Here is a 26,430-nt window from a genome sequence, read left to right on the forward strand (position 1 = left end):
TTCGGCACGGACTAGAAGGGTCGAGATGGCCTGTTTCCGTGCTGTAATTGTTATATGGTTATTATATGGTTATATGGGTCGCACGCCTATTTTGAGTCAATAAGCTGTGATAATTATGGTGACTGTTATAGAGTCATACAGTGTGGAAACAGGCCCCTTCAGCCCAACTTTCCCACAACAGCCAACAGGTCCCAGTTACACTAGTCCCACCTGCCAGCTTTTGGTTCATATCCCTCCAAACTAGTCCTATCCATGTACCTGTCACTGTTTCTTAAACGTTGGAATAGTCCCAGCCTCAACTACCTCCTTTGGCAGCTTGTTCCATACACCCACCACCCTTTGTGTGAAAAAGTTACCCCTCAGATTCCTATTAAATTTTTTCCCCTTCACCTTGAACCTATGTCCTCTGGTCCTCGATTCCCCTACTCTGGGCAAGATTCCTCTCATGATTTTGTACATTGTTATTTCTTTGTGAACCAGTAATCGGTTTTCAGGCAACTGAACCATCCCACCAACAACTAGCGAGCGGTCCTGAGCTACTATCTATCACATTGGAGACTATCGGACTATCTTTAATCAGACTTCACATTACAGTACTTTATCTTCCACTAAACTTTATTTATCATGCATCTGTACACTGTGGATGGCTCGATTGTAATCATGTATAGTCTTTCTTCTGACTGGTTAGCACGCAATAAAAAAGCTTAAGGGCCCGTCCCACTTGGCCGTCATTTGCGCCTCATTTACGCGTCATATATAAAATAGGTCGACTCGTCGCTACGCACGATGTCGCGCGTCATCGTGTCAAATCACGCGTCATCGTGCGTCTGGTGCGCGTGACATCATTAGAATACCCTGCGGCGCGCGGCGACGCATGGCTACGCACGGTGATGTAACCATGCGTCACCGCGCAATATACGTGAGACGTCGGGACGCCAGCGTGCGACGCCAATGCGTCAGCGTACGTACGCGATAGGTCACGCAGGTGGCTCGCGAAGATTTCATGCAGCACGAAATCCTGGAGCGCCGCGCAATACTGCGCGCAACTCCACACTCATGCACGCCTCTCCATGTGCCCGTCCCGCACTACCCACACGCTACCCGTGCATCACAATGCGACGACCACATTTTTGGAGGTCGCGTAAATGGCACGCAAATGACGGCCAAGGGGGACAGGCCCTTTACAATGTACCTCAGTACACGTGACAATAAACTAAACTAAATTAAACCAAACATGCTCTATTCCTTGTCCCTTTGGACAGCTGTAACTTTATTACGATCTTGCACTCTTCCCTCCGCTGGAATCTAGGAGTAGTTCTAATTGCTTGGGCATGTTAAAGATTTCTGCTGTAGTAACTAATAAATTCATTCATGACATGTGGGTGTCAGGAACAAGGTCTACATTGATTGCCATGGTGTTAATTGTCTTTGAGAAGATGGTGGTAAACTGTTTTACTGAGCCGTTGCAATTCACATGGTGTTGTTTGGTGGGTTGCTCCGGGAATTTGATCCAGTGATGGTAAAAAGTCCTACATGCACAGAAACAGGCCCTTTGGCCCAACATGCCCCATCCACATTAGTCCCACCTGCCAGTGTTTGGCCGTATCCCTCTAAACCTTTCCTAATGCATATACCGAACCTGCACATTGATTTCAAGAGGGCTAGAATACAAAAACAGGGATGCAATGCTGAGGCTCTATAAGGCGCTGGTCAGGCCACATTTGGATAATTGTGAGCAATTTTGGGCATTTCTGAGGAAGGATGTGCTGGCTCAGGAGAGGATCCAGAGGAGGTTTACAAGAATGATCCCAGGAATGAGTGGGTTAACCTATGAGTGTTTGACGGCACTGGGCCTGCACTCGCTGGAGTTTAGAAGAATGAGGGACTTATTGAAACATACCGAATAGTGAAAGGCATGGATAGAGTGAATGTGGAGAGGATGTTTCCACTAGAGTCTAGGATTAGAGGTCATGGCTTCAGAATTAAAAGGCATTCCTTTAGGAATATGAGGAGGAATTTCTTTAGTCAGAGAGTGGTGAATATGTGGACTTTTTCCCCCTCAGAAGGCTGTGAGATCAAGTCAATGGGTATTTTTAAGGCAGAGATAAATAGATTCTTGATCAGTCAGGGGTTAGGTGGAGAAGACAGAAGAATGGGGTTAGGAGGGAGAGATAGATCAGCCATGATTGAATGGAGAAGTAGACTTGATGGGCCGAATGGGCTAATTCTGCTCCTATCATTTATGACCTACCTGACCTAGAGCAGGTTGAAGGAGCAATGATAAATTTAGAAGACATCACAGTTAAGTTGTTGTGGAGGATGGACTACACTGTAATACCTGCCCCTCCCCCACCCTATACACCCTGCTAGTTCCACTGTTCATAGGGTCAAGGAGTGATACAGTGTGGAAACAGGCCCTTTGTCCCAACTTGCTCACACCGGCCAGCAATGTCCCAGCTACTCTAGCCTCATCTGCCTATGCTTGGTCCATATCCCTCCAAACCCATCCTATATTGTCAGAGGGTGGTGAATCTGTGGAATTCATTACCACAGAGGGCTGTGGAGGACAATTCAGTGGATATTTGTAAGGCAGAGATAGAAAAATTATTGATTAGAACGGGTGTCAAGGGTTATGGGGAGAAAGCAGGTAAAATGGGATTAGGAGACTGAGATCAGCCATGATTGAATGGCGGAGTAGACTCGATGGGCCGAATGGCCTAATTCTACTTCTATAACTTGTGAACTTATGAAACTTGCCCCGCTATCGGAGGTAAATAAAAGTATAAAAGACATATATTTAGGCCGGCAGGGGTTGGCAACCTTGTTCTGCATAGGGCCAGAACCCATGTCTGTGAGCGGATGGCCAGCGGTCGGAAAAAGACCACGCTGTGCCCGCTGCTGAAGCGCCGGGCTAGACTCTGGAAAAGGCTGCACCAATCCTTGGTGTTAGTCTGCGAGGGTGGCGACATGGAAAAAGTCACCGCTCCGTGGAGGAGGCGACCTAAAGCGGTTCCTCCTTACCCACCCACACCACCCTCCACACAAGACACACCAAGAAACACTAAAACAAACATTTGGACATACTAAAAAAAAACCCAAAAAAGTAGAAATGACTAACACGCTGCTGGCAGGGCAGCCGTCTTGCAGCCACCGACCTTTGTTACTAATACATACTAACTAAATTAGTAACTAGAAATAATACATAACTTAGTAATAATACATACTAACTAGTGTGACACGGTGTTGTTTATCACATTAGTTTTCACGTGTTTTTCAATTAGTTTTCTGCAGTTCCCAGATCCCTTGCGTGCCCCAGGACTGGCTGCAGTTCCCAGGTCGCCTGCTCCTGGACTGGCTTTAGCGCCCAAGTCGAGAAAACTAATTAGGGGAAAAAAAATGACCTCTGATTTAGAAGGGCCTAAGGGGAAACCTGTTCATCCAGAGAGTGGTGAGTACATAGAATGCACTGTTAGAGAGAGTGATATATAAGGAGAATCGCTGACAGCATTGTATCTGGACCAGCACTTTAATCACCGTGACACAGAAGGCCACGGGCTAAGAGCTGGAGGACAGAATTATTACAGATGGATTCCCAATAGTGGTGTGGATGCGATGGACCGAATGACCCAGTCCCACGCTGTGTGACTCTGTGATAAGTCAAGATGGCATCAGACCGGAGGGAAATCTGGGGAAAATAGATTTATTTCCAAATAAAAGAAAACATATCTTTTGCCCTTGATCTTCTGATGGACTATCTAAGAATGGTTGCAAGTTACTGTGGTATGCATTGCTAAGGCACCTACACACTGCAGCCTTAATGCACCATTGATGGAGAATGCGACTGTTTTAGATGGAGGACCTGTTTCAATCACCTAGATACTTTGTCCTGATGATCTTTCATTTAGTTTAGACAGATTGACACAACAATTGCTAGAGTAACTTAGCGGGACAGGCAGCATCTCTGGAGAGAAGGAATGGGTGGTGTTTCGCGTCGAGACCCTTCTTCAGACTAGTTTAGTTTGGTTTAGAGGTACAGCGTGGAAGCAGGCCCTTTGGCCCATCGAGTCCGGGCCGTCTGGCAATTCCCGTATTCTAGCACTATCCTACACACAATTTACAATTCTTAACAAAGCCAATTAACCTGGAAACCTATACATTGTTGGAGTGTGGGAGGAAACCCAAGCACCTGGAGAAAGCCCACGCAGTCACAGGGAGAACGTACAAAACTCCGTACAGACAGCACCCGTAGTACTGCTGTGCCACTGGGCTACCCTTGAACTATAGAAACAGACCTGTACAGCACAGGAACAGATTCTTCTGCCCACATGGCCTGCACCCAACATGATGTCAAGATAAACTAATCTCCTCTGCCTGCACTTGATCCACATCCATGTGCCTATCCAAAGGCCTCTGAGAGACCACAAGTTATCTGCCTCCAACACCACCCTGGCAGTGCACTCTTGGCGCCCACTATTCACTGTGGAAAACAACTTACCCTGCACATCCCATAAGGTCATAAGTGATAGGAGCAGAATAAGGTCATTCGGCCCATCATGTCTACCCCGCCACTCAATCATGGCTGATCTATCTCTCCCCCCTAACCCCATTCTCCTGCCTTCTCCCCATATCCCCTGCTACCCGCACTAATCAAGAATCTATCTATCTCTGCATTAAAAATATCCATGAACTTGGCCTCCACAGCCTTCTCCTTCAAACTTTGCCCCTCCCACCTTAAAGCTCTGCCATCTAGTCTTTGGCATTTCCCCCCTGGGATAAAGGTTCTGACTGTCTATGCCTCTCATACTTCTGAACGTGGCTATTGTGAAATTTCACTCATCCAGGATTTGTACTTTTCACAAACCAAACATATTTTACACATAGTAAGGAGGTTTTGGGAAATCAGCAGGCTAGTTTCAGAACACCCAAGCCTTGATGTGGCTCTTGAAGTTTTGTAAGTGATAGGTCAAGTTAACTGTCTGGGCAATGGGACTTGCAGGATGTTGATGGTGGAGGATTTAATGCAATTATAATAGCACTGAATATCAAGAGGCATTAAACTTTTTGTCGTGGAAGATGCCAAATTGTTGCAAATTGGACTTCCCACTTCAAAGCACAACTATGAACTTTCTTCAGATCTTACTACATTCAGGCACACATGGTTACAGAGATCTCATCTTTCTTCGCAAGAGTCTGAATACAATTGCGGTCAAATGTTTTTAAAGTCACACTAAGCCAGTATCTTGGTAGACTTTAGACTTTACTTTAGAGATACAGCGTGGAAACAGGTCCTTCCGCCCACTAAGTCTGCGTCGACCAGCGATCATACCGTACACTAGCACTATCCTACACACTAGGGACAATTTACAATTTTACATAATACAATACAATACAATACAATTTATTTGTCATTTGAACCCCATTGAGGTTCAAACAAAATGTTGTTTCTGCAGTCATACACACAAAAAAGAACCAAGACACAACACAATTTACACAAACATCCATCACAGCGCTTCTCTTCCTCGCTGTGATGGAAGGCAAAGACTTATCTCTCCCCTGCACTTCCCATTCCCCTCCCAATGTCAGAGTCAAAGTCAAAGCCCCCGGTGGGCGATGGTAATTGTCCCGCGGCCATTAACACCGCGCCGGGTGATGCAAGGCCGCGCTCCGGGTCTTGTTGTTGGAGCCCCCGGCGGGCGCTAGCAAAGTCCCGCAGCCAATCCAAGCCACGCGGGGCGGTGATGTAAGGCCCCGCTCCAGGTACTCTTCAACCCCGCAACTTGGGCGGGTGAAGTCGCCTTTGTGGAAGCCCGGAAAAGCGGTCTCCCAGCAGGGACCCGCGGGCTCCCGGTGTCACCGTCCACCAGACCTGCGGTAAGCCTCCGAATCTCCGGGGTCAGGTCGCAGCCGAGCGCCACCACCCTCCACCCGCTCCGAACTCGGCCAGCTCCACGATGGTGAGTAGGTCCGCAGGCTCCACGACTGGAGCCCCAGGTCGTTCCTGCCGGAGGCCGCTCCACGGTGCTAGGTCCCAACGACAACGGAGACCCGACAGAGAAAAGGTCGGGTTCTCCGTGCAGGGGATAGATTTTAAAAAGTTTCCCCCACCCCCCCGCCCCCCACATACATACACAAAAAAAAAAGAATAAAAACTACATTCAAACGAGACAAAAAATAATAAAAAGACAGACGGACTGCAGAGGCCGCTGCGACGCGAGTCGCGCCGCCCAATGGAACAACATAAGCCAATTAACCTACAAACCTGCACATCTTTGGAGGGCGGGAGGAACCCGGGGCACCTGGAGAAAACCCACGTGGTCACAGGGCGAACGTACAACCCCGTGGTCAGGATGGAACCCAGGTCTCTGGCGCTGTGAGGCAGCAACTCTACCACTGTGCCATCCTTTGTCAAAAATGCATCAAACACGGCTCATATTGTTTTCAGGTGTAATCTCAGTGCATAATTACTTTATTTCTGAACATTTTGTGCACAATGCCAACCACATAGATTCCCTCCTCACTTAGCCGTTCACAGATGTGCAAATGGCTTACAAAAAACTGCCCTCTCATTTTCCCTTTGCTTGGGCTCCATTTCATCCTCCTCCAGTTGGTACGAGGAAACGTAAATTAATGTAGGCAGCACCATTTATGAATCATATTAGAGTCATAGAGTGATACAGTGTGGAAACAGCCCCTTCGGCCCAACTCACCCACACCGGCCAACAATGTCCCAGCTACACTAGTCCCACCTGACTGCTCTTGGTCCATATCCCTTCAAACCTGTCCTATCCATGTACCTGTTTAACTGTTTCTTAAACGATGGGATAGTCCCTGCCTCAACTACCTCATCTGGCAGCTTGTTCCACCCTTTGTGTGAAAAAGTCACCCCTCAGATTCCAATTAAATCTTTTCCCATTCACCTTGAACCTATGTCCTCTGGTCCTCGATTCCCCTACTCTGGGCAAGAGACTTTGTGCATCTACCCGATCTATTCCTCTCATGATTTGGTACACTGTTATTTCTTTGTGAACCAGTAAACCGTTTTTGGTCAACTGAATCATCCCACCAACAACTAGCGGGCGGTCCTGAGCTACATATCTATCTTATTATAAACTCTCGGACTATCTTTAATCAGACTTTACGTTACAGGACTTTATCCTGCACTAAACGTTATCTATCATGCATCTGTACGTTGTGGATGGCTCGATTGTAATCGTGTATATTCTTTCTGCTGACTGGTTAGCACACAACAAAAAAGCTTTACACTGAACCCCGGCACACATGACAATAAACTAAACTAAATTTTATCCAAACCTCCAATCCTTGTCCCTTTGGACAGCTCTTATGATCTTATACACCTTTATAAGATCACCCCTTATCCTCCTGCGCTCCATGGAATAGAGACCCAGCCTACTCAACCTCTCCCTACAGCTCATACCCTCTAGTCCTTAAGTCACTATTTAAACCTTCCACCTGTGCTGTAAAAGAAACAGGTCTCTTTGTTCAGTAGAATTATATTACAAAATCCAGGCACATATAATTTGTTCTCATGGATTTTTTTTTCGTGAATATTCATGAGAAGCAGTGTCTGAGTTAACTTTTCTAATCTTTATAAGTGCTCCAGGAAAAGGGAACTTGATACATACTTCACACAAATGGCTTAAACATAATATGTGATTAATAATCCATTTTAATTCAGTTTCAATTCATCCCCTGTGTTACTGAAGTAATGTAGAGGGTTGCTTGTGGAGGAAGGAACTGCAGATGCTGGTTCAAACTGGATAGACACAAAATGCTGGAGTAACTCAGCGGGTCAGGCAGCTTCTCCGCAGAAAAGGAACGCGTGACGTCTCGGGTCGAGACCCTTCTTCAGACCGACAATCACAGGGCAGGGAAACAAGAAATATAGACGGTGATGTAGAGATATATAGAACAAAAGAATGAAAGGTGCAAAAAAGTAACAATGACAAAGGAAACAGGGCATTGTTAGCTATTTGCTAGGTGAGAACAAAAAGCTGGTGTGACTTGAATGGGGGGAGGGACGGAGAGCGAGGGAATGCAGGGGTTACTTGAAGTGAGAGAAATCAATATTCATACCCCTGGGTTGTAAGCTGCCCAAGCGAAATATGAGATGCTGTTCCTCCATTAAAGAAGTTTGCTTTATCTTTTAGAAAATAAACAAAGTATGAAATGCTGCTCCCAACTCTGATCGTCTGGGTCCAACAAGAGTATGATATTATTAATCGGCTGACCAAGACTTTACTTTAGTAAACTTTGCAGTCTTTTCATTTCAAAAATGAATGATCTGCTTCAATGTTCCTAGTGCCGCACCAGGTCCGCGGCAGTCTCCATCTCCCTGGCCCCACATTCATCCCTGGAACATCTCGACTACAAGACGCCCATGTCAGACCTCCATTCATTGACAGAAGCTCTGCTTGCAACACCGTCATTCCAACCAGACTATCTCCAATCTCCTGGACCTTGGACTCAACGCTCACCTCGACAAGTGGAGCCTTGACTTCCTGACCCATAGACCACAATCTGCGAGGATCAGCGATGAAATCATCTCCATAATTCTCCACCCCTCAACGATGCATTCTCAGCCCCGCACTCTACCTGCTTTACACTGACGACTGTGCAGCCAAATTGTGCCCTAACTCAATTTACAAGTTTGCAGATGATACCACCATTGTGGGCTTCATCAATAGCCATTAGGTTATTTTACTTCGGAGTCACGTGAGTGACTACGTGAAGAAGGGCCGTCCGTCTGCGTGCGCGTCATTACGTCTGAAAGCAACACGCGCAACGGACTGGAGAGGCACTGCGTCCTCCCAGCCGTTGGGATAGGCGGCAGGTAAGAAAAGTTGAACCACTTACCCTGTGCTTTCTGTTCGGGCTAAGGAATTATTTGTGTTTCAGAGCCCCAAAAAATGTCGAAGAGACGGTCCGCGGGGAAACCGGCTGCCGAAGACCGCAGCATTCCCGGTAGCGGACGACGGACATTTTCGCCGACATTGCCGCCAGGGCATCAGAACCACCGGCCCGGCAGCAGACTAGACTGTTGCAGGAGGGGAAAGCACCGAGGACGACTCTCCCACATGAGCAGCTTGTGTCCCGGATAAACGGGGACAATATCAGCACGAGTCCCTTCTACAGATCGTGCCAGCAGCACCTCTGGGCCGCATATGTCTTTCCCAAAGTACATAGAAACCAGGACCATTCGGCCCTAGCCTGCACCACTCGGATCATGAGTCATCCAACTCAGGGCCTTCTCTCCATACCCCCTGAAGAGGGATAACCCCTCCCCAATCATCGGGTAAGAGTTCCAGAGGACTCTCTGTGTGAAAAAAGTCTTCCACATGGAAAGGATTTCAGCTGGACCCCTGTCCTGGACTTCCCTAACATCGAAGCTGCTCCACAATGACGTTTCTATAAATCCCCTCCGGAGAGAAAACCAGCAATCCAGTCTTCTCTCATAAGACAGTCCTGACACCCAGGAATCAGTCTGTGACCTTCTACAGTGGCAATAATGTCCGTCCTCAGCAGCCTGTACGCATACTCTGTGGTCAGACACATATGTCCTTACTCCCTTTTGCAATGGCTTTCTTTACTGCCTGGGGCATGCCTACCTCAATGACTGTACATGACGGGGCATCTACCCCCAATCGGATTCAGAGTTTGGAAGCACAAATACATACGGGGGATTACCCGGAACACTCCACAAGGGGCAGATTGGGGAGATTAGTATACTCTACAATCACATGGAAGAAACCCTGAACAGGTACCCCCCACCATCTAACTGTGCTTCCCTCAAGGTTCAAGCGGTGAACCGTAAAAATTGGGGGCAAATAGGTCCAATCATCAGGAACCAGGAACTGAAGTTCGAAAAAGTATTAAACCTGCTGGGGTCTGGAATTACTTTGTTTGCAGGAGGTGTGGAAGGAGGCCTCCTCAGTGACCGGGAACAGGATACCATGGCACTGCTATGTAATGCCTGCTTCGAAATAAACTGCATTCGGAAAGAGGCAATAAAACCAGCAATAAATTCGAAGTTTGCAGCTCTTTGCAAAGCTAGCGACATCCAGCCCGCAAACTACCTGTTTGGGGAAGACCTGTCAAGACAGGTGCGGGACCTGGATGACGAGGCAAAAACCGTGCGCCTCATAACAAGAGGTCAGGCCACACCCAGGGGTCCATCCACGAGATTCCACCCCTACAGCTCTCGGCGTTTTACACCTAGAGAGCCAGGCACTGGAGGAAGATTCACACCTGAGTCAAGGCTTTTTTTAGGGGCAGGCCCCAGCAGGCCGATAGCGAGGATGAGGAGAGAGCAACCACCAGCTCTGCTCCCCAAACTTCGCGGACGAAAACCAGCGCCACGCCGCCAGTAACACAGAGGTAAGTCAAACCAGTTCCTCAGGGAACATACCAGACAAACCTCACTTACAGGTGGGGGGAAGGTTAAAATACTTCTTAAAAGAATGGTGTTGGGTTACTAAGGATCCATTCATACTGCACAGTATAGAAGGATTCAAAATTGAGTTTAATTTGAAATCATCACCACCACCAACACATTCTAATATTCGCACATATGTCTTTTCCCAAAAAGAGACAATGAATATCCAAAAAGAAATTGAAACGTTATCTGACAATAATGTTATTGAGAGGTCATACACAGAACCTCACCAATTTAAACCCAATTTATTTCCAAAAGAGAAAAAAGATGGAGGGATCCGTATTATTTTGGATCTTATGAAACTCAATACATATGTGCAATATAAACACTTTAAAATGGACAATTTGGAACAGCAACTCAGTTGGTTTCCAAAAATGACTATATGGCATGCATCGACCTCAAAGATGCATACTATTCGGTGTCTATTCACAAAGAGTATAGGAGATATTTGAAGTTTACCTGGATGGGTCAATAATGGCAATACAAGGCTCTGCCAAATGTGTTGCCATCAGCCCCTAGTCTGTTTACCAAATTACTGAAACCAATTCTGGGGCTGTTAATCTCAAAATCACATAGTCATGGCATATTTGGATGACATTTTCATCTTTGGAGTCACCAAAGAATTGGCAGAAGCAACAGTCAAGGCAACCAAAACCCTGTTTGAAAAACTTGGGTTCCAAATCCATCCAGTTAAATCAAAATTAACTCCTACCAAGATAATTGATTGCCTAGGATTTACTATCAATACAGTAACCATGTTAGTGATTTTGCCTGAAGGCAAACAACAAGACTTGAGGAAAGCCTGCAATGATCTGATAGAAAAATACAAACCAACTATCAGACAAACAGCAAGTGTAATTAGCAAATTGGTAGCTGCTTTTCCTGCAGTACGCTACGGACCTTTGCATTACCAGCATTTACAGCGGGCAAAGGAACGAGCATTGAAATTGCATGCAGGTCAGTTGGGCAAATCTATGCGGTTACCAGCTGAAGCCATTATTGAACTACAATGGTGGATAGCAAACATAAGACTCAGCTCAAGAAAAATCTTACTTGAGAGCCCATCATTGTTTCTCCAAACCGACGGACGCAAGCGGTTTAGGATGGGGAGCCACAAACACAGTCAGGAGCTGTGGAGGCAGATGGAATGAGCAAGAGTCTACTATACTCCAACTATATGGAATCAATTACCTAGAATTGTTGGGGGCACAATATGGGCTCAAGTCTCTCTGTAACAACATGCAACATGTGCATGTTCAAATTCAGATTGATAACACTACTGCGGTAGCATATATCAATCACATGGGTGGTGTAAAATCTGTATCCTGTGACAGAATATCTAACCTCATTTGGCACTGGTGTATCGAGAGGGATATTTGGGTCACGACAGTATATCTGCCAGGAAGATATAACACAGTGGCAGATGCAAGGTCACGAATGTTTAATGATAATATAGAATGGATGTTGAATCGTACGGTGTTCAATGAAATAACTATACGATTTGGCACTCCAGATTTGGATCTGTTTGCATCTAGATCAAACCATCAATTACCCAGATATGTGTCCTGGGAGCCGGACCCAGGAGCAGAGTCAATGGATGCGTTTCTCTAAACTGGGGAGGAATGTATATTTATGCTTTCCCACCATTCTTACTCATAAACCGATGCTTGACTAAAATCAAGCAAGACAAAGCCACAGGCATTTTTAGTAGTACCAGATTGGCCTACACAAACAAGCCTGGTTCCCGAAAATATTGGGGATCATAGTCCAGCCATTAATGGTTGTACCTAAGAGGAGAGATCTCCTAGTAAACCCAGTTTCAGGGAGCAACCATCCACTTTCTGACCGGATTAATTTGTTGGTTTGCCGATTCTGAGGAGGCCATTTCAAGATATTGGACTATCCGAACGAACTGTGGATGTCATCACAAAGGCATGGAGGGACAGTACCAAAAAACAGTACGCCACTCATATTAAGAAGTGGGAAGCTCTCTGCCATGCAAACGATATAACATACACCACAGTTCGGATAACGGATGTCTTGGATTACCTATCAGCCCTGTACTATGACTATAAATTAAGTTATAGCGCAATCAACAGTGCCAGATGTGCACTATCCTCCTATCTGACACTGGAGGCAGGGCACGGGCCGATAGGAACGCACCCCTTCGTAATAAAATTCATGAAGGGAATTTACAATTTGATATCCCCAAGGCCTAGGTACACAGACACATGGGATGTGAGCATGGTACTGACCTTACTTTGTCAGTAGGGACAGCCAATGGCCTTATCTTTGTCTAAACTAACATTGAAAGTGGTTATGCTGATGGCGCTAATAACAGCCCAAAGAGTCCAGACACTACAAAAACTACGACTGGACCACATGACCAGCAATACGAATAACATAGCATTCGTTGTTAAGGACCTGATCAAACAGAGCAGGCCAGGAATGCCAGGGATGAAGATCCAGTTCCTGGCATATCCAGAGGACCAACGATTGTGTGTGCTAACACATTTACACCACTACCTGAGAGTCACGGAGAACCTCAGAGGCTCAGAACAATCGGTCCTCATCAGCCACAAGAAACCACACTGAAAGGTGTCAACACAAACTATCTCCCCAGATGGTTAAAGGAGATAATGGTGGTAGCGGGAATAAATACTCATACCTTTAAATCTCACTCCACCAGGGCTGCATCTACGCCGGCAGCAAGAACGATGGACGTGCCCCTTGATGACATCCTAGCAGGTGCAGGATGGGTGAACGAAAGAACGTTCCAGCGGTTTTATAACAAACCCATTATCGGACCAGGGGTATTTGCTCGTGCCATCTTAAGTTCTGTTACCTAGTTTTCCCACAGGTTCGGAGGGGAAGCTAATAAAACATTTATTTTTCTTTATTTTAAAGCGTCTTTACTAACTACATTATGTCTGAATGCTTTAATAATACTCTCATCCATGGTCAATCCATTCAGTGTGTGACGCCTGGATTCGTAACCGGCGTAAAATCACAGCTTTGAAATCTTCACGTAGTCACTCACGTGACTCCGAAGTAAAATAGTAAGATTAAACGTGAACTTACCAGTTTGAAGTTTGATCTTGATTTTATGAGGAGTTACGATGAGCGATTACGTGCCCACCGCTTCCACCCTCATATTATCAAGGTCATATGGAAGTTCTAGTTTTTTACAATCTAACTAATCTCGGGTCTTCTTTTTTATCTGTGATTTAACACCGCTGCTTTGAAGATTGACGCGCACGGACGGCCCTTCTTCATGTAATCGCTCATCGTAACTCCTCATAAAATCAAGATCAAACTTCAAACTGGTAAGTTCTCGTTTAACCTTACTATTAAACACCACCAAATAAGCCCTCAACCACATAGACTTGGGGCAACACTTTTATTGTTTGTTACATACACATATATGTATGCATGAATGGATCACTGTTCTAATTAGGAATAGCAGAAGACGGATTTAAGAATATTTCATGTGTATATATATATATATATATCTATATTACTAAAAGTCTGATCTGGACCGCTTTTGGCCCACTGTGCTGCGATTTCCGAGAGAACGCCGCCACCTACGGCCGTCATTTTTGGCCACCTCGATCAGAGCTCACGTCTGTCTTCCTGGACCAGAGTATTTTTCCCATCGATGAAAAATCAGAGAGAAATTAAGGTTTTTTAAAAATTCGCCTTTCTCTCTGCTGCCCCTGCTGGAGGGAGGGAGAGGGACTATAAAACCAGGAAGTGGTGGGCCTCAATCAGTCTCTGCAAGGTGGAGGGCACTCTGAGCTCTGAATGACACTGGACAAATGTCTACACAACTGTCAGTAAGTACCCTTAATGTGGTTTGAAAATGAAAATATGGTTAGTTTGAAGTAAAAAAGCACTGCCTGCAAATGGTTGTTGGGTGGGTTTGGGTTGAAATAAAAAGGCACTCTCTCTCTCTCTCTCCCCTCCTCTCTCTCTCCACATCTCTCTCCCTATCCCTCTCTCTCTCTCTCTCTCCCCCCCGTCTCTCTCTCTTTCCCTCACTCTCCCCCCTTCTCTCTCTCCCCATCCCCCCCTCTCCTCTCCTCTCTCCCCCCTCTCCCCCCCCCCCCCCACACCCCCCCCTCTCCCCCCCCACCCCCTCTCCTCTCCTCTCCCCCCCCTCTCTCCTCTCCCCCCCCTCTCCTCTCCCCCCCTCTCCCCATCCCCTCTCCTCTCCCCCCACCCCCTCTCCTCTCCCCCCACTCCTCTCCCCCCAGACCAGAATCTCTGCCTGTGGGCTTCAGAAGCCGTGGTCTCTGGTAGGAAATGGCCGGTTCGGAGGCTCTGGGCCGCTGAGAGTGTTCTTCCGTTCAAAGGCCTGCAACATCGGGCCTGTAGTGATGACTGCGGAGGCCTCAATAGGCGCAGACCACAAGTGAACAGAGGAAAAGGACTGAACTTTGTTGCCTTCCCTCACAGTGGGAAACGTTGATTCCGCTGTGGGGATGTTTTTTATGTTTTATGTTAAATTCTAAAGTGTTGTGTTTATCTTATTTGTGAGCTGCATTGTAACTCATATTTCACTGCACCAATTGGTGTATGTGACAATAAATGTCCTTTGTCCTTTAGGCTTGATAAATGCATGAATTGGCCAGTACAATACTGGACTTTGTATTAAGAATAAAACAGTCAAGAATGACAGTGAATCTGTACAAATCTTAGTTAACCCACAATGTGTAGTTTTGTTAAGGGGTGCGCATTGAAGGGTTGATTAATCCCCCCTCCCCTTCCCCCTCATCATCACCCGTTCCCTTTCTTTCCCCCTCCCCATCAATAGTCCTAACCAATTCACACCTCTACAATCCTCTACCCTTCACAATTTAGTTTAGTTTAGTTTTTTAGTTTTAGTTTAGAGATACAGCGCGGAAACAGGCCCTTTGGCCCACCGGGTCAGCGCCGACCAGCGATCACCGCACATTAACAACATCCTACACTCACTAGAGACAATTTTTACATTTAGTACTCGAGGCATCAGGTAAGTCGGGACGTTTATTCCAGCCTGATAAAAAATGTCCACGAGTAAAAAAATAGTCAGGAGGAGAAAAATGTCAACATTTAATGCCCCGAGTACCGACAGCTGGCATAACGAGCCGCTACGATATATCTACGGACTCCTACGGACTCGTTACGAACATTCTGCAAGTTTGAATCAAGGTAAAAACTCGGGAGAATTCGTGAATAACTCGAGAAAAATCGTGAATAACTCGGGAAAGAGGGACAGGCCCTTTATACTGTTTTTTTAAAGCTTTTCATGAAAAGAATGCATCTTTTGAGTGGGAGTGGTGACGAGAAGTCCTCACTTCAAGATGCGAGTCGGGGCATGGAATACTTTGCCATAATGATTAATTGAAGCAGAAACCATTGCGTCTTTAAACAGAAAAGTGAATAAATACTTGAAGCAAAGTGTGTGAGAATGAGTTCTGGGACTAGTTTCAAATTGTTCAAGCAAAGAACTGGCACTAATGGCCTCCACACGCACTATAAAGTTCTACATTCCTGAGCATTAGCGGTTGAACTGATTACCTAGTCAATGTAAGGGTGGAGATTGTTCAGTTTAAATCTTTCAGCTATGTTGGCAAGGATGCCTGCCCTAATAACTTATATACAATCCATCTCAATTCTGTTTCAATTCATTTTATGCTTGCCCCTTTGGCAATTCATTCAGTCCTAATTGAATCTGAAACGTTGCCTACTTTGGAGATAAATCAAGCAGTTAAGAAGGCAAACTGATTTAATTTTTGATGCACTTTCAGAATCAATCACTGGATTGACTGATGTGAGTTCCCAGTTACAAAGCTCTCCTCAAAGTTTTCTCTTTGGTTTGGAGGGAAATGGACACCATCGTGGGAGGAGACCTAGAGTGACAAAGTGCTGGAGTAACTCGGCATATCGGGCAGCCTGACTTGCTGAGTTACTCCACCACTTTGAGTGTGTCAAGAATCCAGCATCAGCAGTTCATTTGTCCATTTGTCCGGTTTAAAGGAGTATCCGAACCACCAGTTGCTGGAAAATCAATGGCGGATCTATATTTTCAAACACAATATCTTGGGTGGTACCAACCTGCCTCCATTCGCAGGACGCCTCGGGCGTCCAAGATCTTGCAGGCCTCCAGTGAACACTGAACCATGGCCTCTTTCTTCTTGCCAGTGTGCGTCACCTCTGCAACGAGCTCTTTTCCTAGCGCGTCAATCACTGGTAGCCTAAACAAGAGGGAGCTTTTTAATACAGTACAACATATATCACAGACTCCACCTCCCATCACCCCACTCACCAACAACAACACCACAATCACATCTGTGGAGTCTTTTCAGTTCCTGGGCCGTCATCTCCAGTGACCTTAAGTGGGGTCTACCATCGACTCCACAGTCAAAAATGCACAATAGACGATGTACTTCCTGCGGCAGCTGAGGAAGGACAATCTGCCACAGGCAATGATGGTCCGATTCTATACGGCCATCTTAGAGTCTGTCCTCACCTTGTCCATCATGGTCTGGTTTGGCTCAGCCATCAAGCACGACACCTGGATGCTGCAGCGAATCGTCCGATCAGCTGAAAAGGTTATTTACTGCAACCTTCCCTCCATTGACGAACTGCACATTGCAAGGGCCAGGAAGCGAGAGGGTAAGGTCATCTCTGACCCCTCTCACCCTGGCCAAAAACTCTTTGAATCACTTCCCTCTGGAAGGCGACTCTGGACTGTCAATGCTGCCACAGCCAGACATAAAAACAGCTTTTTTCCACGAGTAGTAGCTCTACTCAATAACCAAGAATCTGTAGCCTCGTTTTGCTCTGTTATTTTGTTTAATTCACATGTTTAATCAATGATGCTTTATTATTAATGTTTAATGTTTCATGTGTCATTCCTAACTGTCACTGTATGTCATGTTGTCACTTGCGGGCAGAGCACCAAGGCAAATTCCTTGTATGTGAATACTTGGCCAATAAACTTATTCATTCATTCTTATTCATTCACATGCATCAATTAAAACAAAATGACAAAAATGAAAATGAGTTGAAAATACACACAGACACACCCTTACAGCGCAGCGGTAGAGTTGCTGCCTCACAGCGCCAGAAGCCCTGGTTCGATCCTGACTATGGGTGCTGTCTGAACAGAGTTTTGTACGTTCTCCCTGTGACTGGGCGGGTTTTCTCCGAAATCTTCGGTTTCCTCCCACACTCCAAAGACGTACAGGGTTTTAGGGTAATTTGTTTGGTAGAAATGTAAATTGTCCCTAGTGTATGTAGCATAGTGTAAGTGTGTGAGAATGGCTGGTCAGTGCAGATTCAGTGGGCCGAAGGGCCTATTTCTCAAAACTAAACAACTTTATTCGTGGCAAATGAAGTTAAAAAATATCCGGAACTGCACCCGTCTCTTCCAGATGTCAATCTAGAAAAAGTTTTATGTGAACTGGCAGTGTGGCACGGCTGTAGATTTGCTGCCTCGCAGCTGCCCCACAGAGACCCGGGTTCGATCCTAACTCCAGTTGCTGTCTGTACGGAGTTCGTATGTCTCCCTGTGTTGGCGTGTTTTCCCCGGGTGCTGCGGTTTCTTCCCACACTCCAATGACGCACAGGTTTGCAGGCTAATTGTCTTCTGTAAATTGTCCTGAGTGTGTAGGACAGAACAAGTGTACGGGGTGATCGTTGGTTGGCGTGGATTCATTATGGGTCGGATGGCTTGTTTCCACGCTGTATCTCTAAGCCAAACTAATACAATTGTGCAGGGTAATATGTCATTCACCTTGTGCTGCCTCTTTTAAAAATGCCATCCAATAATCTTACTCTGCTGCACTTTCCACACAGTGACCAACCTTATTCTCCTCAAAAGTATACATTACATTTTCTCTTCAGCATCCATAGTCCTGGTCAGACAGCGCACTGTTAATATAAAATATTTTCAGTTGCGTTTTTTTTCTACAGGTTGACTTTGCACTTTAGACTTTAGAAATACAACGAGGAAACAGGCTCTTCGGGCCACCGAGTCCGTGCCGACCAGTGATCTACTAGCACTATCCTACACACTAGGAACAATTTTCAATGTTACCACTCTTTAGAGTGTGAGAAGAAGCTGGAGTACCCAGAGAAAACTTCACCACCGGGTGGTGCCCATAATGGTCGCCTCGCCAGCAGTCTGTCTCTGTTTTTATTATTTTAAGTATGTCTTGAATGTTTGTTTTAATGTCTCGGTATGTTTTATGTGAGGGGTGGGGGGGGGATCAGGGGAAACTTTTTCCAGTCACGTACCTTGACGGAGATGCGATTTTTCTCCGTGTCGCATTTCCAGCCCCCCCCCCCTGTGGCCTACAACGTGGAACGGTGCGGCCTTTACTGGAGACCGGCCCGGAGCTTCAAGCTGCGTGTGTGGCGCGGACTTACCATCGCGGAGCCTGGAATCTTACGCCGAGGATCAGTGTTGGAGTTCCGACTGCGGGGCCTGGGGATTTTAACACCGTGAAGCAGCGGTCTCTGTTAAGAAGCTGCCGACTCAGGAGCTTCATTCGAGCGTTCCGATCCGTCCCGATGCCGGAGTTTCCATCATCCCGACGAGAGGGCTTGGACATCGGACCATCGGCAACAGCCCCGTTCAAAGGCCCCGACCACGGGTGAACAAAGGAGGAAGATGACTGAATTTTATTCCCTTCCATCAGTGGAGAATGTGGATTCCGCTGTGGTGGATGTTTATGTTAAACTTTAGTTTAAGTGCTGTGTGTATTTTTGTTTTTTACTTAGTATGGCTGTATGGTAACTCAAATTTCACTGTACCTTAATTGGTACATGTGACAATTAAATTTAATCTTGAATCCTCACGCGGACCAGGTCTCAAGGTTTAAAGGTCAGTTTATCGTCACATGTACCAATTAAGGTACAGTGAAACTTGAGTTACCATACAGCCATACTAAGTGAAAAGCAACAAGACACATTCACATAAAATAAAAGTTAACATAAACATCCACCACAGCGGCTCCCCACGTACCTCACAGTGATAATAAACAATAGACAATAGATAATAGGTGCAGGAGTAGGCCATTCGGCCCTTCGAGCCAGCACCACCATTCAATGTGATCTTGGCTGATCAACCCCAATCAGTACCCCGTTCCTGCCTTCTCCCCATGTCCCCTGACTCCTCTATCTTTAAGAGCCCTATCTAGCTCACTCTTGAAAGCATCCAGAGAACCGGCCTCCACCGCCCTCTGAGGCAGGCAATTCCACAGACTCACCACTCTCTGTGAAAAAAAGTGTTTCCTCGTCTCCGTTCTAAATGTCTTGTTTCCGTTCTAAATGGCACGTGATGGAACGTAATAAAGTCCAATCTTCTTCCTCTTTATTCTCCCGCGGTCTGGGCTGTTGAACCATCCGCAGCCAAGGCCATCAAAGCTCCCACAGCCGGCGATCTGAAGCCCTTGCGCCGGGATGATCGAAAATCCCACGTCGGGACGGTTGAAACTCTCTGCGGCTTGGAGTTCCCAAATCGGACTCTAACCAGGGACCGCGGGCTCCACGATGTTAAAATCCGCAGGCCCGCAGTTGGAGCTCTCCATAATCGATCCCAGGCAAAGGGACCGCAAGCTCCACGATGGTTGAAGCGCCGAGTCGGTCACCATGAAAAGCCGCGCCACTCCACGATGTTAGGCCACAGTGGGGACGGAGATACAATACTGAGAAAAATCGCATCTCCGTCGAGGTAAGAGATTGAAAAAAGCTTTCCCCAACCCCCCTACCCCCACATAAAACAAACCAAGGAACACTAAAACATACTCTTTAACATGTACTTAAAATAACAAAAACAGAGGGAAGGACAGACAGACTGTTGGTGAGGCAGCCACTAGTTGGCGCCACCCGGTGAACATACAAACTCCGTAAAGACAGCACCTGTAGTCAGGATCAAACCCAGGTCTCTGGCACTGTAAGGCAGCAACTCTACCGCTGCACCAGCGTGCCACCCCATTGGCATCATGTTCTGCACAGATATTGTGGGCTGAAGGGCCACAGTCCTGTACTGTACTGTGTTGTTTTCATGGTGATGCAAGAAAATGCAGATGGTGGATAGGTGATATTCCAGGTTGGGTCTGAAGAAGAGATCCCTATCTATATTTTATATTTTACTTCAGCACGGTGTGTACTTTTCTGTACTTTTTTTAAGTTTTGCAAATCATCTTAAATCTGCATCCTACAATTGGTTTAGTTTGGCTCAGAGACACAGTCTGGAAACAGGACCTTCGGCCCACCGGGTCCGCACCGAACACCAATTCCCGCACATTAACACTATCCTACACACACAAGGAGTAAGTTGCACTTATTCCATGCCAATTAACCTACAAACCTGTGCGTCTTTGGAGTGTGGGAGGAAACCAAAGATCCTGGAGGTCACGGGGAGAACGTACAAACTCCGTACAGACAGCACCCGTAGTCGGGATTGAACCAGGGTCTCCGGCATTGCAAGCGCTGTGAGGCAGCAACTCTACCGCTGTGCCATCGTGCTGCCCAACACAGGGAACGATACCAACATTTATTTTCCATCTCTGCCTTCTTATCCAGTTCCAACGCAAGCATCAACGGGTGCCACAGCTGCACAGTTAGTAGAGATGCCGTCATACAGCTCCAGCAACTGTGCAATCCTGACCTCCTGTGCTGCCAGTGCAGAGTTTGCAGTTTCCCTGCGACCACACGGTTTTCCTTTGGGTGCTACATTTTTGGCCCGCAGTGCAAAATGTGTAGATCAGTAGGTTAATTAGTCACATTATATTGTCCATAGTGAGTGAGAGAGTGGTAGAATCTGGGTGAGAATACAAAAAATTGATTTAATGTGGTGGTGGCCCGTCGGTACAGACAATGGCGGGTTGTGCAGTCTCAATTCTGGTGAGTTCTGACATGGCTCACGAGTCCAATTCATGAACACTATTCTAAGTTTGCGGATGACACTAAGCTGGGGGGCAGTGTTAGCTGTGAGGAGGATGCTAGGAGACTGCAAAGTGACTTGGATAGGCTGGGTGAGTGGGCAAATGTTTGGCAGATGCAGTATAATGTGGATAAATGTGAGGTTATCCATTTTGGTGGCAAAAACGGGAAAGCAGACTATTATCTAAATGGTGGCCGATTGGGAAAGGGGGAGATGCAGCGAGACCTGGGTGTCATGGTACACCAGTCATTGAAGGTAGGCATGCAGGTGCAGCAGGCAGTAAAGAAAGCGAATGGTATGTTAGCTTTCATTGCAAAAGGATTTGAGTATAGGAGCAGGGAGGTTCTACTGCAGTTGTACAGGGTCTTGGTGAGACCACACCTGGAGTATTGCGTACAGTTTTGGTCTCCAAATCTGAGGAAGCACATTATTGCCATAGAGGGAGTGCAGAGAAGGTTCACCAGACTGATTCCTGGGATGTCAGGACTGTCTTATGAAGAAAGACTGGATAGACTTGGTCTATACTCTCTAGAATTTAGGAGATTGACAGGGGATCTTATAGAAACTTACAAAATTCTTAAGGGGTTGGACAGGCTAGATGCAGGAAGATTGTTCCCGATGTTGGGGAAGTCCAGGACAAGGGGTCACAACTTAAGGATAAGGGGGAAATCCTTTAAAAACCGAGATGAGAAGAACTTTTTTCACACAGAGAGTGGTGAATCTCTGGAACTCTCTGCCACAGAGGGTAGTTGAGGCCAGTTCATTGGCTATATTTAAGAGGGAGTTAGATGTGGCCCTTGTGGCTAAGGGGATCAGGGGGTATGGAGAGAAGGCAGGTACGGGATACTGAGTTGGATGATCAGCCATGATCATATTGAATGGCGGTGCAGGCTTGAAGGGCCGAATGGCCTACTCCTGCACCTAATTTCTATGTTTCTATGTGAACAGCACACTTGTAGAGAAGCGGGCTGCACAAAAACCTGTGGGTGAGTGAGTTTAAGGTGATGAAGCTGTTTGTTGCTCTGTAACAACCCCACCATCTCGGCTGCAGAAGTCAGAGTCCAGGGGTACGAAAATTCATCACGGCTGGAGACTTCTTGGCTGCAGTGGATGGCCATGTCGTCTTTAGTGCTCTGACGGGCCCTTCGCATTCCACAGCGCGTCGCTGCGTCACCTTTCCAGCCGTTGGTTCTTAAAAATCTCTTCCACCTGGTCTGCCAAAGCAGGCTTTCCATGAAGGATGCGCATGTCCCACAGGTTGCACTGGACTACACAGTACCAGTTGCATGGCTAACTCAGTAGCTCAGAGCTTCCGTGGATTTTGAGGAACCGCAGCGAAGAGAAGCAGGAAAAAGCACTGATTGGCTCTAGCCGGTGTGGGAGGAACGTTAGAAGTGAGTCAGAGGGGGAAACCATTAAAAAGAGTGGCAAAACACAGACATACTTAAATCAGAGCTTCTGTGGATTTTAATGAATTGTTGAATTCCCTGCAACAGAGGGCAGTAGAGGCCAAATCACTGCATGGATTTAACAGAGAGTTAGATAGAGCTCTAGGGGCTAGTGGAATCAAGGGATATGGCGAGAAGGCAGGCACGGGTTATTGATTGGGGACGATCAGCCATGATTGCAATGAATGGCGGTGCTGGCTCGAAGGGCCGAATGGTCTCCTCCTGCACCTATTTTCTATGTTTCTATGTTTCTAAAGTGTAAATGGGTGCTCTGCATGGACTTGGTGGGCTGAAGGGTCTGTTTCAATGCTGTATGTGTATTGTGGTAAAACTTTTCCAACGGTGGCAGTCATTTCAACAGCTGAGGCTCAAGAGCTGCTGTTCAAAGGTTCAACCTCTTTCTTAATGTTGCAATCTATTATATTCCTCTGCGAGCAAAGCCAATTCCACAAGCACTTTTAAACAATCTTCTCAAAATGTTTTACCACCTTTAAAAACTGGGGTACATGTCATCAGGTTTCTCTTTTCATATAACCCATCCAAAATTCGACTCAGTGTTTCATATCCTTCTTCTCACTTTCCCTTCAAATAAATTTAATGTGAATAATACATTTTGCAGCCTGTCTATTTTTACCAACCATTAGACTTTAGATATGCAGCGTGGAAACAGGCCCTTCGGTCCACCGTGTCTGCGCCGACCAGCGATCTCTCCGTACACTAACACTATCCTACACAATCGGGACAATTTACAATTATTACCTAAGCCAATTAACCTACAAACCTGCATGTCTCTGGAGAGTAGGAGGAAACCGGAGCACGTGGTCACAGGGAGAAAGTAGAAACTCCGTACAGACAGCACCCATAGTCAAGATGGAAGCTGGGTCTCTGGCACTGTCAGGCAGAAACTCTACCACTATGCCGCCCTGAACCTTCGCCCTTCTGTATTCTCCTTCTGTCTCCTCCCATTATTTACTATCATTAATTTTTTTTTAAACATTGAAACGTCACCTATCCCTTTTCTCCAGAGTTGCTGTCTGACTGGCTGAGTTACTCCAGCTTTTTGTGTCCAACCTTCAGGTAAAGGCTAGTAGACAGCCACTGCTAATCTTACGACATAAATAGCAACCAAAGGCCATCTCTAACAAGAGTAGAATCACCTCCAGCTCCTCCTGATTTAGCTTTTATTTTATGACATTCAATTTTCGTTCTCGCAAGTTTTTTCACTCCCTAAGGTATTCAAGTCAGACATCGCCCCCGAGAAATAAGCCTTACTATTTCAAACAGAGATCAGGAACCACGGTGCATGTCACTCTATGGCATAGAATGCAATTCTGATTGTGCCAAGAGTTCCAACGGCCGAGAGCATCATTTATCCCAATTTCTAATAAGATCTTGTCGGATGTACGATCTAGCGAGTTTATTAAGGATGTAACAACCCATGAGAGGGAACAGTCTGTCAAGCTTTCATCCTACATATCGTTTTCAACAAAGGAAATTTGTCTCAGATCAGCAACTTGGAAGTAAACTGCAAGCACATAAGGGAATTATTAGGACATGGAGGAAAGGGAGATGGGGTAGGATTGAGAGCAGGCGAAAAGAACAGGTCCCTATTCTAACACATTAAGTAGGTGATGTTGTAGACAGTGAAGATGTGCGAGGAATAGCTAATGGCGTTTTATGCAGGTAAGTGCAAGGTATCTATGAGAATGTCGCCAGGACTCGAGGGCCTTAACTGAGCCGATTTTTTCGACGACTGTCACAGTCCTAGCAGGTTACTGAAAAAGCGGAGAAGACAATGTCTACGACAACCGACCACCTAGTCAACGTCAAGCTATGTCCAGCTACCAGCGACCCATTGGGACATCCACCTACGACAACCAAAGTCAACCTACATCCACACACGACAAGCTACGACAAGCAACGACCCTGTCGGCGAAAACTGGACAATGCAGTCGCCGGTACCTGTCGCCGGTTGACGTAGGTTGTCACCAATGGAATTCACCGAGGTCACCACCTGGCGACAATCAACGCCACCTGGCGTCATCCTGGCAACAACCTACGACAGGATAAGACTGGCAACGTCAAGCCCACTGTCGCCGAAAGGTTTTGAACATTTCAAAATCCAGTGGCGACAAGAAAAAAGTTACGACACTTGAGGAGACAACTCACGACAATACAGGCGTCACCCCGCCTGTGGCGACCACCTATTTTCCAGCTGTCGCCGAAAAAAATCGCCTAAATGGGACAGGCACTTTAATAATTGAGAAAGGTTGGGCAGGCTAGGACTTTATTCCTTGGAGAGCAGGAGGCTGAGGGGTAAACTTATAGAGCTGTATACATTCCGAGGGGAATAGATAGGGTGAATGCACAGAGTATTTTACCCAACATAGAGCAATCAAGGACCAAAGGAGGTTACACAAAAAAGCTGGAGAAACTCAGCGGGTGCAGCAGCATCTATAGAGCGAAGGAAATAGGCAACGTTTCGGGCCGAAACCCTGAAGAAGGGTTTCGGCCCGAAACGTTGCCTATTTCCTTCGCTCCATAGATGCTGCTGCACCCGCTGAGTTTCTCCAGCTTTTTTGTGTAACCTTCGATTCTCCAGCATCTGCAGTTCCCTCTTAAACACAAGGACCAAAGGATATTGGTTCAAGGTGAGAGAAAAATATTTAATAGGAAGCTATGTGGAAACTCAGATGGTGGAGGGTATATGGAATGGGGTGCCAGAGGAGGTACTTGAGGCAGGTACTATAACAACTTTACTTTACCTTACTTTAGAAAAACAGCGTGGAAACAGGCCCTTTGGCCCACTACGTGCGTGCCGACCAGCAATTCACACTAACACGATCCTACATAGTCGGGCAATTTTCAATTTATACCGAAGCAAATTAACCTAGAAACCTGCATGTCGCTGGAGTGTGGGAGGAAAGCGGAGCACGTGGAGAAAACCCACGTGGCCACAGGGAGTAATCTCCGTACCGACAGCACCTATAGTCAGGATCGAACCTAGGTCTCTGGCGCTGTGAGGCAGCAACTCGACCGCTGCGCCACTGTGCCGCCCACATTGGATGGGTGCCACACTTGGACGCGTACATGGACAGGAAAGATTTAGGGTGAAGGCTTGAATAGAGTGGGCGTGGAGGGGATGTTTCCACTAGGGCTAGAGGTCGCAGCCTCAAAATTGAAGGACGTTCTTTTAGGAAACAGATGAGGAGTAATTTATTTAGTCAGAGGGTGGTGAATCTGTGGATTTCTTTGCCACAGAGGGCTGTGGAGACTAAGTCAGTGGATATTTTTAAGGCAGAGATAGATAGATAGTACGGTGTCAGAGGTTATGGGGAGAAGGCAGGAGAATGGGGTTATTAAACATAGAAACATATAAAATAGGTGCAGGAGTAGGCCATTCAGCCCTTCGAGCCTGCACCGCCATTCAATATGATCATGGCTGATCATCCAACTCAATATCCTGTACCTGCCTTCTCTCCATACCCCCTGATCCCTTTAGCCCCAAGGGCCACATCTAACTCCCTCTTAAATATAGCCAATGAACTGGCCTCAACTACCTTCTGTGGCAGATAATTCCAGAGATTCAC

General features: G+C 46.4%; 1 protein-coding gene across 1 annotated transcript in view; it reads right to left on the bottom strand.

Moving 5' to 3' along the window:
* slc4a1ap (solute carrier family 4 member 1 adaptor protein) overlaps positions 1–26,430 on the bottom strand; it is a 187,891-nt gene that overhangs the window by 98,310 nt on the left and 63,151 nt on the right. Inside the window, exon 6 of the mRNA XM_055636349.1 lies at positions 16,553–16,692. Coding sequence (XP_055492324.1) covers positions 16,553–16,692 — 140 coding nt within the window. The remainder of the gene's footprint in view (positions 1–16,552; positions 16,693–26,430) is intronic.

Source organism: Leucoraja erinacea, chromosome 5, assembly GCF_028641065.1.
Source record: "Leucoraja erinacea ecotype New England chromosome 5, Leri_hhj_1, whole genome shotgun sequence".
Lineage (NCBI taxonomy): Eukaryota > Metazoa > Chordata > Chondrichthyes > Rajiformes > Rajidae > Leucoraja > Leucoraja erinaceus.